Raw genomic sequence first — 15406 nt, 5'->3', positions numbered from 1 at the left:
CGCATTTTATGCCCTAATTACAGATTTATATCTTTTGAAGATTAATTAGTGAAGGATATGGAGATAACGAACAGCATTCAATATAAAAGTCCACAAAACAATTCAAACTAAGAACAGAAAGCAATTACTACTTGTTTTTCTTCACCTTCAGTTTTCAGTTTTAAACTCATTTTGATTTAAATCATGAGATTGTCATCATTCAGTCTCTTCCTTCTTGTGTTTTACATAAATGTTTGATTTTTAATTTGATCCAATCAAATTTTTAATGTATGTTTCTTCGTAGGATAATGCGTAGTAAATTTTGTTTGAATATAAGGTCACCCCAACGACTGATTAAGTGCGTTTAAAGCGACACATTTTAATCTAGAAAAATATCTTTGTCTCTCAGTAATCCTGGCAGAAAAAAAAATTTAGATTTTTTTTCAAGAGACTGTACAAAGCTATTTACTAAGTAACAAGAGACAAGTATCATCGAATAAAAAATACAAATCATTAACATAAAATTCTCCCTATTTCTTTTTTAACCAAAAAATAGAAAATAACAATCAAAGAACTAGATTTTTCGACAAAAAAAAACCCAAATCATTATTTCTGAAAACACAAGAAGGTTGAATATTTTTTGTGACGTAAACATTTGTTATGTGAAAAATATGATTTGTCCTATACAAAGGTTTCCCCCTTATAAAATCATATATGCGGGTTTGGTAAGGCGGGACACGGATTAGAATTCGGCGATTTAACACTTTTTTTTTAAAAAATAATATCTAACACTAATAAATCAGGAAAGGCATAAATAAAAAATTTGCTATCATTATGCATACTATAGACGTCAATGGGACTTATACTACATGAAGCACTTCACCATGACATCACCGCGTGAGGACTAGAATTAAAAAAATATGCCTTAATGAAAAAGTGAAAAGTTCAACACTACGTCGGGGATAATTACGCAGGTATGTCAAGGTTACAATCAAATATTATACTTGTCTATATGATATGACGTCATGGTAAGCTATATGACGTGAAGTTTAGAGATAAGAATTTCTCAAATTCGAAAAATCATTTCAAGATCGTAAAAATGAATTAAAATATGCAGAGGCATAATATGAACGGTCTTTTATCGTTTCTGGGTGTCTGTAGTTATTACAGGGGTTAAATACCACACATGACGTCATAACTGTTGATTATGCAGTAGGAGAGTAAAAGTGAAACGTAACGAGAATTCATGTAAACAAACACAAGAAATCGGAAGTTGAAAGCATTTAAAATGAATATCATGTGTGATTCATATGGGAATAAAGCTTATAGATAAGGTATGCTAAAATAATTCTACAATTTCTTCGTAAAACTAAAGCAGGGAGGGTGTTTACTTGCCGATCAGCCTTTCCTATGTGGTTTGTAACAAAAAAGATGTAAAAGTTCTAAACTACGCCGCATACTTTGAAACTTAATTCTTGTTTCTCTCAAAAGTTCTTATTCTTTTGTTTTTGGAAAGAGCTGCTAGAATCGTATGATTTATGAGAGTTGATGAATTTTTTCGATGTTATAAACAAAATGTAAGAATTTTGGGAAGGTTTTGTCCGAAAGTGATGAATAATTATTTCTGTGAAAGGACAGTAGGATTCTAGCTGCACTTTTCATGGTACAGAGATGTTTTTACATAAATGTTATTACAAATTGAAATTGATCCTCCCGGGGTAGTGTTGAAATTTTCACTTTTTCATTAAGGTATATTTTCTAATTATATAGACGTCACGTGGTGACGTCGTGGTGAAGTGCTTCCTGTAGTATAAGTCCTATTGAAGTCTATATAATGCATAATTATAGCAAAAGTTTTATCCTTCATTTTTCCGAATTATTAGTGTGACATGATTATAAAAAAAGTTTTAATTCGCCGAATTCTGATCCATGTGCTGCATTAACAAACCCGCACAATTTCAATTTGTAATGATAGTTATGTAAAAACATCTTTGTACTATCAAAAGTGCAGCTAGAATCATATTGTCCTATCCAGTTATAATTATGCATTTTCGGAAACCTTACGATTCTAGCAGCACTTTCCATAAACAATAGAACAAGAACTTTACTTAAAAACAAAAATTAAGTTACAAAGTATGCGGCTTAGTGTTAAACTTTGGCATCTTTTTTGTCACGAACGACAGAGGAAAGGCTCATCGGCCAGTGAACACCCTGCCTGCTTTAGTTTTACAAAGATATTGTATAAGTAAATTCAGCATACCTAATTCATTAGCTTTATTCCTATATGAATCACACAATATTCAATACAAATGCTTTCAAACTCCGATTTCTTGTGTTTGTTTACATAAATTCTCCTTACGTTTCATCTTTACTCTGCTACTGCATGATCAACAGTAATGACGTCACGGGTTTCGTATTTAACCCCTGTGATAACTACAGACACCGATAAATGATAAAATGCCTCTGCTTATTTTGATTCATTTTCACGACAACAAATCAACCTTAGATATCGATTTTAAGAAATTGTTATCTCTAAACTTCACGACATATAGCTTACTCTGACGTCATATCATATAAGCAAGTACATGTATAATATTTGGTTGTAACCTTAACATACCTGCGTAATTATCACACAAAATCTGCCACATTTTCCAGATACATGCGTTTTTATTTCACGAAATTGTTGTTTTTTTCTGCCCTAACAAAAAAACTATAGTTAACTATAGTTTACAGATTTTTAAAGTGTCAAACTTTTTACCGAAATTTTTTAAATTGTAAAATTTTAGATAAAGTTTTTCAAAGTGTCAAAGTTTTTCAAAGCATCAAATTTTCAGTAAGGTTTTTCAAAGTATCAAATTTTTCGCCAAAGTTTTTCAAAGTATCAAATTTTTCGCCAAAGTTTTTCAAAGTGTCAAAGTTTTTCAAAGTGTGAAAGTTTTCGCCAAAGTTTATCAAATTGTGAAAGTGTTCGCTAAATTTCTCAAAGTATCAAAGTTTTCAAAGTTTTTAAAGTATAAAAGTTTTCGTTAATGTTTTTTCAAATTGTGAAAGTTTTCGCCAAAGTTTGTCAAATTGTGAAAGTTTTCGCCAAAGTTTATCAAATTGTGAAAGTTTTCGCCAAAGTTTTTCAAATTATCAAAGTTTTCGCCAAAGTTTTTAAAGTATCAAAGTTTTCGTTAAAGTTTTTTCAAAGTGTGAAAATTTTCGCCAAAGTTTTTAAAAGTGTCAAAGCTTTCGATAATTTTTTTTTCAAAGTGTCAAAGTGATCAATATAGTGAATCAAATTTTCAAAGTATCAAAGTTATAATTATAGTTTACTATAGTACATCATTTTTTTAGGGTGGAACTTCAATTTTTTTTTGTGCAATTTTAAACTTGATAAAAATACTTTTAAATGGTTTGAAACACGTTCAAATAATTTAAGGAAATGTTATCTTTTTGTGGTTTTCATCTATAGGTTTGAAAGAAGAAGATGAAGGATTATTTACATGTGAACTTCAGAATAACACGTCTGCAAAACAACAAAAATCAGTGTCAATAAGCGGTATAATAGTTGAGAGCGTATAATGCACTAGCTTAATGTAACTCATAGAATGATTTGTGTTATAGAGAAATAATTTTCATATCGTGTCTTTAAACGTTTATTATATTGTAAATACAAATTTACAAGAATATACAAATGTAATTAAGTTGACGTATACATGTTTTTGGGTGAATGTAAATACTTTAAGTAGTATTTTTTTCTTATAAAATTTAATTTTTTGTAAATTTATTTGTATATAAATTATGAGAAAAAAAATTGAATTTTACATGATATTTTTTTGCATTTTTTCTACTCGACTACATAATTAAATTTGATATGATTCTAGCTTTTAGTATTATATTTAGTTGAAATATTATTTTAGTTGAAGGCACAGATGATGTGACAGCTAGGACAACATACGTTAAAAATGTATCCGAAACAAAAGTGGGCAACACATCAATCAAACCTACAGTGGACGTTAATGAAACCATTTCTGATGAAACACTGAAGCAATACGAGAACATGACACTGTATGAAAGTCTTTTAAATATTTAATATTTTATTGTTTTATTTTCTTTTATTTAAACTTTTGAATTTTTGCACGATGAATTCATTTGGTTTTGATTTCATTAACATGTTCAAGTTAGATGATGAGACATTGATTTTGAAACTCAAGAGTATAATGTTTTATTCTTTTGGCGGAATTTTAATCTTGTTAGCTGTTGTTTCATTCATTGAATACGAAATTTCTCCAGAAATAAAAAAAGCATACAAACAGACATTTTTCTTCGAATTCATATTTTGAGGACGAATCTACACATATCAGTTTAATGAATGATCACAAAATGGTCTAGAAGAAAGTCAATTAAGGGCAGAGAATGCCGTTCAGTAACAGTACAGTAGACTATTTGTCAATCGTCACTAAATGGTATAGATTCATCCGACGATAATAATGTTAAGGAACATATTTAAAATTAAAACAAACACCATAAAAAATTACAATTTTATAAAATCAACATTATAGAAATAATACCAAAAGCTGTGTAAATGCCCCCCCCCCATTTATATCTTCTATTTTATTTTGATCCTTAAAGTGAATTCAAATTTTCAAATTTGAGAACATATATCCCATTAGAAAATAAAATTCTTTTCAGTAGCCAACTGTAAACAAACTATCAGTCGTGACATTCAATTGCAATTAGATTGTTTGCAATATATTTGCAACTATTGATTTCCGCGATTGAGGCAACATTCTTCACTAATACATAATTTGATTCACAACAAGTATTATTCATGTAAAAGAAGGTCGTGAAACCCGCAGATGTTTCTCGGTCAAAAATAAAAATTTGTTTATATAATTATGTTTGAATTAAATATATGGGAGAATTTAGACATTTGTGACAACACACTTTGAAAAAATTACGCACTTTGAAAAAAATGTTTCAAAGTGCATTAAATTTGGGACCAACTCAACGCACTTTGAAAAAAACTTTTCAAAGTGCGTTAAGAGTGTACATCAATATATTTTGCCACGGAGACACTAAACGCATTTTGAAAAAAAAATCATATTTTTAGTCATGGAAAGATTTTATTTGTTATTTATCTTTCAAAAAAACTAAGCCTAACCCTAACGTCAAAAATGAATTGATTTACTCCCCGTCGAAAAAAGAAGACTGGTTTAAGATCCTCAGTCCAAATCTTTATCTTTCCAATACATAGATGTCGGTAACAAACAGGGGAGGGGAGCAATAAACCTAAAAAGGGAATGCTGCCGTTTCAATGCTTATTAGATGTATATATCTTTCCAAAGTAAGTGGGGGGCTAAACTCCTATCTCCTCCCTTGGCCCTTCGCCTTGTCACAATGTCTATGCTATACTCAAAGCATACATATAATTATGTATTTATCTAAATGGTATGACGTTGAAAACTTTCAATAATTAATGAGTTAATTAAAACAGATGAAACAAGAAATTTTTAAGTACAGTAAAACGTATGAGAGAAGAATTTTCACAGTTTTGAACAATCAATTTTCCCCCTTTTTATTATGATAAATGCTAAGTTGCTTGAAGCTGTCCTCTATTAGTGTCCCCTATACACCTTGACATCTTCTTATCAAAGACTAGAATTAAAAAGAAAAAAAGAAACGAATTAATGAACTTAAACGATCGTCACTCTTTTTTTAAGACCCTTTAATTTTCCTTTTTATTTTATCAAAACCTTAAACATTTAAAACGTCAATATCTCAGGTCCTACAGTGACTTTATCATAAAAAAGTTATGAAACCAGGATCTATTATTTATCATATCGATTATTTGAAGGAATATTGATCAATCTTTTCTTTTAATTTCAAAGTGCATTAATATGGTCGATATTAACGCACTTTGAAAAAATTTTTTTTTCAAAGTGCGTTAGCTTGGTCCCAAATTTTAACGCACTTTGAAATTTTTTTTCAAAGTGCGTAATTCTTCAAAGTGCGTTGTAACAGACGTAACATATTAGTTCTTCTAATGAAATGTTTTCCAGTTTATACTACTAAGTCATTACAGATACATTAACTTATAGTTTTTCTTATTCAGGTCGATTCTAAGTGATGAGGAAAGCAGCACTTCTACAACACAGATCCAGAATATAGATAGAAATACAACCGACACGAGCATGTATATGGAAAGTATCACAGAAAGCAACCTAGAAAAGGGAAATGATTCTGTGTCTATCACCAACGACACCTTCAAAGACAACAAACTAACAACACAGACTAATGTTGTCTCTTTCGTGGAGGGCACGACTGCATCACTCGAAGGTTATTATCTATATATATAAGCAAAGATACATGTAGTCTGTTTTTATTCACATATTCATATGGAGAATTCCGTAAATAAAATAAGCTGAACATTTTAAAATTTTTAAGAAGTAGTCAGCATTAAAAAACTATTAAAGTATATATAAAGCATTCCTTAGGCCGATATTTTTAAAATATTCAGTTTCGCAAAATATATTGTGAAATGAAAATTTAACATTATTTTATCATACATCACTTTTAATACATAAGACAACAATTACGCAGCACAACCAAGGTTACAAATGGAAATATCGGAGATTTTTTAAGATAAAAAATACATGATATTTTCATTTGTAACCTTAACTGTGCTGTGCAGGGAAAAAGTAGCGCTTATAAGAACGGTAATTACTTTATATGCATAGAACTCTCTCTCTCTCTCTCTCTCTCTCTCTGAAAAAAATATACAAGTATATGGAATATACCTTGTAATATTTAAGACTCTTAACATGCAGTTGTAAATTGCTCAGAAAAAAAATATGCAGCATCTTTAATTTAAGCATGCATAGACATCGTTTTAATCGCTGTTCCAGAGCTAGCAATGTGAATGTCCAATGTCTCGTATATCAGCATCAAATTAAACACAATTATGAATAAATTTACGCACTAGATTTTAATAATATCATATTCCTTTAAAAAAAATTCTGCATCAAGTTTAAAATTTTTGTTACACTTTGAATTTAAATTTTATTTCTAGTTCTCAAAATGCGGTCAACAAAAATTACTTCAGTGTTGACAATACCGCGACTTTGACGTCGTTTTCTGAGCATTGTGACATCAAAAGATAAGGGCCCTATTTCTCAGTCAAATACTAAAAAAGACTCGAATCCAAGCTAACGGCCTTTTATTTATCTGCAAATATTTTTTACTTGAGAACAAAGGACAGCTTTCATTGTACAAAATGTGACTTGATCAGCCTCTCACTGTGTACAAACTGCGTCATTTTTGAGAGATGACGTCACATTGACAAGTGCACTGCGATCAATTCATCGTTTATATACTGTTGTGTGGGATATAACAAACGACAGAACTGCATGTAATAGTAAGTTTGTATGTAGTATACAGCTACCAGCTGTTTGAAATAGCAAAAAAATTCATTTTGTGGTATTTTGAAGACCTTACATTATGTGTGACGTCATAATAAACAAACCCGTACAAATTAGGCCCCGCCTGTATTTTCATGGTAATTAACAGTTACAAAATTTTTCCTAACGAGTACAATTGAATAGGAAATTAAATAAAATAATAACATGTTTTTTTTTTATCAAAATATGCATTTGATATGTTGTTTAAGGCATCTGGCTCCGTTGGAGTTCAAGATCATTTTATTCATCCAAACTATTTCAGGTAGATCTACATGAGGACAATGAAGAATATTTACAACATATAAATTTAGGTCAGAGACACAAGTTTATGAAAAGTAAGAGAAAAACGCAAAACACATATGAAACTTGTAATAATGAAATAAGCGAGGGGAAAAATCATGGAGGACTGACTAACTAAAATCATATATTTTCAATATAAACGTACGTAGTTTTCTGAGTGCCGTAGAAACTTGTTTTGTCATCAGTTGAGAAAAATATAAGAATGCGTACAAGTATTTGATTGCATACTCTCAACAAATTAAAAAATAATTGGTATATTCAATCTACATGTAAATTGTTTACGTTTCGTAAATGTAGTGTTTTTGAGTTAACCAAACACCGTCATTCCTACGAATATTTTTAATTTTACATTACATACTTTAAACTAGTACCTGTTACTTAACATTCATATATTGAAAAAGTCAGATCTCCAATTAAAAAATTATCAGCTCAAAAAGAGATGCCAACGATTTAGGTACCCCATCGATATAGGACCATCCACGATATATATTGACAAAATTATTCGGGGGAGGGTACTACCCCCCCCCCCCCCCCCCTCCACAAAAAAAAGATGAAACCTAATCGTTAATGCAGCTAAAACTTATGCCTGTTTGCAGTACAAAGTGGTAACAATTGAAAACCGGTTTGAATTTAACATCTATAGACATGATAAAAGGATGGTTTCATATACATTCAAATTGGGGGGGGGGGGGTATCAAATTGTGACAAAATTATTTTCATAACATTATTAATAAAATTGTATAAGGTTTTGTAAATTAATACTAAATTGATACTTTTTCTGAATAACCATAATGGTATTTTTAATACCATTGCAGACAGATTTTTATTTTGAAGATAAATTGTTTTTTTTAAATGTTATATGTATCCACTGAAAACAGTTGGGGGAAGGAGCGTGTCAGTCGAGAAAAGATAAATAAATTCATTTTCAAGGTCATTATATTAAATATACGAGTGAATCTAGTATCCAATCGTCTAATCCCATTCACCTCCCCACAATTTACATAATAGTATTGAAATGGATAAAATAATGAAAAATGATGGTGGTTCTTGAGGGGTGTTGCTAAAACGAGGAACGGAAGATGTATTATATTTTTCATTTTAGATTAAGTCACTTTAAATACACAAATTTATAAACAATATATATTCTATAAATTCAACCCCCCTTATTTAATACAAGTTGATATATTCATGTTCATAAAATCTCTTATTCACGAAAATTGCAGTCAAAGCAGTGACGTAGAAACGATTTTGAAAGGGTCGAGAGGGGAGGGGGTGTAAAATTAAACTTACCTGAAAAGAATTTGCCAAGCGAAAAAAGATGACAATTGTTTGATTCGGGAGATGGGATAAGACTAAACTCCAGCATCTTTCATTTTCTTAAACTCCTTTATGGAGTATTTTGTATAACATCTCCTGTCAGTATTTTTATAAGATTGCGTCATGTTTAAATTGATAGAAAGCAAACAACTTACTGAAGGCTCAAATCTTATAGTTCAAGTCTCAAAATTCATATGAATGATACTGGAATAGAGTCCGTTTGAAGTTAAATACTTGTAATTTTCCTTTTATTAATTAAGAGCATGTCTACGAGAAAACCATGCAAAAAGTTATGGGAGCAAGGTTCTCTGATCAATTTTATGTTTTAAATTTTTTCTAGAATATGAAATATTTTGCCACTAATTTTTTTTTTCAGTGTGGTCTCCCTTAACGGGGTAAATCAACACTGTTACTAAAAATAGAATATTTGTCCTTACACAGGTTGAAAATAGGAATTTTAAAGGATTTTATATTAAAAAATTCAGCATTTTATTTAATATTGATATATAATATCCATATATGGTTGAAAGTAACAAGATACACTTGTTTCGGAAAATTTTTCATAATCACAAACTGTGTCCCCATTTTAGTGCAAAAAGGTCACAAATCTGGCATATTTCCAGATTTTTGAAAACTGGTGAAAATACTCACTTTTCAAAAACCTATAACTCAGAAAGTGACGCTTAGAATCAACTCAATCATATACCAGTTACTAGACAACATGTCTTTCTACATTATATTAAAAATCTGTTATTGGACTCTCAAATTTTTGGCTGTACTTTTTACTTAAAGTTGGATATTTTTTTTTTCAATTTTCAAATTATCTCATCCTTGAACTTCAGCAAGGAGTTTTTTGCTTAGTTAAATATTTTCAAAAATTTAAATTTTGCTGTCGAAAAAATACCAGTATTTTGTACATTTTTGTTCTTTATCAATTTAACTATTTCTTAGGGGTTAAATGGGGTTAATGGGGGGGGGGGGGTTACCTGAATTGTATATTTTACATTGTATTTAAAAAGGGTGATATTCACATACAGCTTAGCACCTGTTTGTCAGTCAATAGACCAAGTGTGTTCTCCCTTATCTTAGAAAAAAATACTCGATAGATAATAAACATAGTACACTGGTATCTACAAATAAGTAGAGGGCCCCTTTTTAGTTTGGAGTTCACAAGGTCAAAGGTCAAGGGTTACAATTCTCTAGGTATACCAGAATGTAGATCTTAATCATTCAAAATCTTGAATACCCATTGCTTCACAAACATCAAATTTAGTATACTGGTTTCTTGAAAAGTAGAAAACCCTCTAAATTTTGAGGTCAGAAAGTCAAAGGTCAAGGATCAAACTGAACAAAAAGGAATATCAGAGCCATTTTCTTGACAGACATTTTGTCATGGCAACAAACTCAAAATGAATGAACACCAAGTTTTTAAAATCAACAAATTAGGACATAACTAGTTTTTAATTTCATTGCAGATTAAAATTTGAATGTCACTCGATAACTAAGTACATTCAACAAAAAAAAAAAAAAATTACAATGCTTGACTGCTTCCTGATATTTTATATTCACTTCCAAAATTAAAATGACCTTGAAATTTCTTATGCTTGAAAAAATTCTACTTGCTTAAGTATACATTGTGATTCTAAATTAAGATAAGATTTAACAAGAAAAATCACAGCTTCCCAAGTCATATTCTGAATTATTTGCTATACCTGTATACAGGAAATTAGTCTTTATAATAGTGTTATATTTGGTAAAACAAAAGCACTGTTGACCTTGATCTTTGACCTTATTTAACAAAACAAACACCGAAAATTTACTCTGAATTTTTGTGTATTCCTGCAATTGAAACCTGATGCATATTAAATATTAAGATGTTAACAATGTCGAAGTACATGTACCAATTAAATCGTACAAGTTAACATATATTAAATACCCTGAAATACTGGTCATTATGCAAGCTTCTTCAATTATAAAATGTCATTTCTAAACAATTGGCAATATGCCAATCCTCATATTAGGGGTCATTTCTGACAATTTAGTTAAATTCAATTTAAATTTTTTTTTTCAATCTTAATTATTATTTCAAAGAAAATATTACATGTTTTAATATTGAACAACAATTGATTATAATTTAAAGTACTATATTTGACTTTGTAACCCATTTGAGTTTGAACATTTTTTTTCGAAAAATGGCAACTTGTTAATCCCCATATCTCAATTATTTATTATTTCCCAAGCTCAATATTTTGCAAAGATAATGTTTAGAGTTATATTTGTACAATAAAATAAAAATAATTAATTTCAAAGATTGGTCTTGGTAGATTTAGGGCATTTAATTTGTTATACTTTTTGCAATTCTTGAAAATTGGCATCATGCCAATTTTCAAGAGTTGTATGCCCTTTGGTATATTGCATATTTGATAGTAATAAATATCAACTTTGAAAGAACATAGTCTTATGTTACTTTAAAAAACCTTAATGGAAATGCAAGTTTAATTTTGAGCAAAATAAATCAAATGTGAATTATACATTTTTCCTTGAATTTTTAAGTGCATTTGCACTTAAATGTGCAAAAAGGAGGTGGCGCTGCCTACGGCTGCCATGTCGAATGATGGGAATTTTTTTGGTCATTTTTGAATAACAATATTATAAAGTCAAACTACCCACGAAATTACATTAAGATATAACAACCTTTGATTTGGACAGTTCTGCATGGTTTTCTCGCGGACTGACTCTTAACAAGACATAAACAGGGACCCTCTGACACTGGTGACCTGGCATAAGGTGCCTAGGAGGTGCAATCATCCCCTCCTGTCTCGTGACACTTGCCATTATATTTTGGCGTATGTGTTTATCAGCTATATGGCACTCCCCGTCATAAAATTCATTTATAGAACGAGAATCCAACAATTTGTATTAAATGTGATTAGCCAAATGTAACAATTATATAATTCTGCTTTGTTGAGTTCAATCAAGGTTGACAGTATTTCTACAAATCAACTTACCTATCAGCATCCTTTAAAGATTGATATCTTTCGAACATTCCTACATTAAATAAGAAAAGACAGATCGTGCTCTGTAATGCACAGTTAACTATTAATGTGTCAATTATCCATGAAAATCAGGTTGACTAAACTCAGTCTTTTACTGGTGTACCCCCTCTTCCTCTCTCTCTCTTTCTCTCTCTCTCTCTCTCGTTCGGACTTGTAACAATTAAACTTTTAACTTTTTTGTAATTATTTTACAAAACAGATGAATAAATGTTGCTTACTGCTCGATGATATAAATGAGAGAAACATTCGTCTTTCAACACATATTTCAATTGGCTTGAAACATATTTTTTTCTGCAGGTGAATTTCATTCAGAAAAAGATAACAAAGCTGGTATGATTGTTGGAATTATGGTGCCAATTATTCTTATTCTTGTGACCACCATTACAGTGGCATTTATTATAAAACGACGGGGTGGCATCAATTGGGAAATGTGAGTACTGAAATTTCTTTTAAACCTTCATCCAGTATGTACCAAGAATATACTCTCGTAGAAATCCTTGCCACTTTTATTTTAGAAAAAAAGTCATAAAACTATAGGTTTAGAATATTTGCACGAATTTCTTTAACATATGTTATTTTAGCCCGGAGAACGAAGGTCGAGCACTAGCAAATAGAAATGTTAGTTAAGCTATTGAGATCTTTTTTCTTCGTTAGTCAGATAATTCTTCAAAAAGCCCACTCCAGTACTGGCCTGTTTAGATTTTTTTTTCCAATTTATGTGGTAGTTGGACTTCATTTCCGAAATGTGATCTATACATACAAATATTGCCGATTTTGTGTAAATGAAGGATACGGAGATGACGAACAGTTTTCAATATCAAACTCCATAAAACAATACAAAATAGGAGCAAAGCAAACACGGACCTCCAAAATATCAGAGATGGGATCAATGCCATGGAAGAGTGAGCATCTCCTGCCGACCGGTCACACCCGCCGCTCCTTGTCATGAAAGGGAATTAACTGAAAAATCCGTCGTTAATTCAGAATATAACCTGAATATATTAGACATGTTTTGCCTAGCTTAGAGTACTTTTTGAATATTGAAAAACATATTGACCTAACATTCACTTGGCAACAGTGCCATAAATAGTCCCATGAAAAATGAAACTACAATATTACAAAAGATTGCCGTATGCCTTGTTGTACTATAAATCATTTTCGTTAAAAATATCTAAATGTTTATAGATTTCTTTCAAGCTGTTACCATAAATCTAAAGAAAAGGACTATGAGAAGCCGCAACATGAGCTCATTACGATAGACTATGAAAATAGAAGAAAGAAGAGGAAAAGTAACTACATTAAGTGTAATGATACAACTTTTCTAGACGAATACAATGTAATACAAGAAGAACAAAAAACAACCCTCTTGACTATGCTGACATAGAGTTTGTAGTCAAAAAGAAAAAAAAAGGTAAAATCCATCTTGACTATGCTGACATAGAGGTTCAGTCAAAAAGAAAAAAAAGAGGTAAAATTGACGTAAAAACACCTCCTCGAGAGAATTGAGAAATTCTACTCCAGCAAAACAAGGAGATTATTTATATGCTAGAAGGAAGATTGGGGTGTGGTTTGATGTAGTTCATTCTTTAAGAAGTTAGTTTCCGTCAAGGGCCTGTGTGATCTTTCCTTTTCCAATTAAGTGTATATTATCATAGATGTCCAGTCGTGGTTAAAAAATTCCCGTAAGGCCGTTTATAAGAATGAAGTTTCTTTGCCCTCTCACTATTCGGGTTAAAATAATTGCGTCGGTATAGGTAGGTCGAGATCTTTTTGTCGGAGATTTTCAATGATAAATAAAATTGAAGGCATTTCTGAAATAAAAAAAAAATAGTTGTTGATGGGATGAGAAAATTCCTGAATGAATATTTTGGAGGTTTTAAAAAGATTTTAGTCGGTTAATCTTAAAAGGCCAAACAGACAAGTTATCATAGATAGGGGTTTTTATTTAATATGCAGCTGTTTCATCGCTATATATGCATATGAAAGAAAAAGTAAACAGGAGCATTAAACTAAGAAAAGAATTTTATTTAAATAGATGCAGTGAAAAATAACATGAATTACTTCTCTTTTATTTAAGGAATGAATTTAATAGCTACCCAATTTATACATGATATGGACTGAGTTGGGGCAGTAAACAGTGCAGTTTATATTTTTTTAAAAGTGTAAACACAGTTTATACCGTATAAATTGGGTAGCAATTTAATTAATTCCTTTTAATATATTTTTTCGTCATTTAGTGTATAAAAAAGACGATTAAAAATCACTTCAGATACATGTAATACAATTCTGAAATGAACTAAGGCGGATCGATGTTTTTCTTGTAATTTCTTTATCCAACCAAATACCGCGTTATAACTAGAATTGAATTATTACATCTTTTCACTTCCGTAGATGATGTAAGTTAGAAAAATGCAACGCATTTCATTGTTCTTTTCTGTGCAAGTAGTAAGAACTGTACAAAATCTTTGATAGCTTGCCAAGGATATTGATAAATAGTTACGTTCACTTAAAAAAATGTAATTCTCTCTTGATACAACATAGAGTATTTGATTTGGATACTTCCTCCGGAATTTTAGTTTTTAGCCGTTGATTGAAAATGAATATTTTGAAGGAAGGACTCTTGAGTTTCTCAATTGATTTTGTTATTGTTGTATTGTTTAACTTCTTATGTTGTACACGAAAAAAATCGGACCCTCCCCTCCCGTGTCACGTGTGTGCTCCATTTCTTTGGTGACTTCGTGCAAATTTTGTCGTGAATATACGGATGCTCGCATATTTTGTAAGTTACAGTCCCACTTTCTATGATATTTTATGATTGAGAATAAAGCAGATTGGACATATGTCTATTGACCTTTTTCCGCCATTTTGCTGCACTGTTATGTATTCATAATCCGTTTGCTGAGGTTCTACATACCAATAATACATGGAATGTGAAACTGGAAAACATGATACATCGCTAAACTGTTATAATAAGATCTAAATACAAATTGTTACAAATTAATGAAAATTGTTTGAACACTTTTAAAACATCCCGACCTATCATCATTTTGAGCATGGTTTATCTACCAAAGAAAAAATACTAACTTTAAAGTTTTGGATTCCTGAAAACAGCATAATGTCGGCCATTTATAAGATTGCTGAATCAAACTGTTGTATGTAGTAACGCAGTCTCCGGTGCTCATTTAGCCCTCTGAACTTAGAACATCAATGCAGAATAAAAGTTTCAATTAAACATTTTAGAGGTTATAAATTTTCTTTGTAATGATTTTATTTTAATCTTCAATATCAAGGATTTATCTAACCTTTAAT

The 15406-nt window shown here is 30.6% G+C and overlaps 1 protein-coding gene across 1 annotated transcript; it reads left to right on the top strand.

Annotated features, from left to right (window-relative positions):
- Positions 1–3436: 3436 nt before the first annotated feature.
- LOC134278672 (uncharacterized) lies at positions 3437–13481 on the top strand (the record flags this gene model as incomplete). Its single annotated transcript, XM_062760972.1, has 5 exons — positions 3437–3523; positions 3885–4032; positions 6080–6303; positions 12395–12527; positions 13295–13481. Coding segments are annotated over 5 exons (779 nt in total), but the record flags the coding sequence as incomplete, so codon positions are not given.
- Between the last annotated feature and the right edge of the window lie 1925 nt (positions 13482–15406).

This window comes from Saccostrea cucullata, unplaced genomic scaffold (assembly GCF_032062105.1).
Source record: "Saccostrea cucullata isolate Sc308-1 unplaced genomic scaffold, CSIRO_AGI_Scuc_v1 ctg11472, whole genome shotgun sequence".
In the NCBI taxonomy this organism is placed as follows: domain Eukaryota; kingdom Metazoa; phylum Mollusca; class Bivalvia; order Ostreida; family Ostreidae; genus Saccostrea; species Saccostrea cuccullata.
The sequence above is the reverse complement of the archived record's forward strand: the minus strand, read 5'-3'. Positions and strand labels throughout refer to the sequence as shown.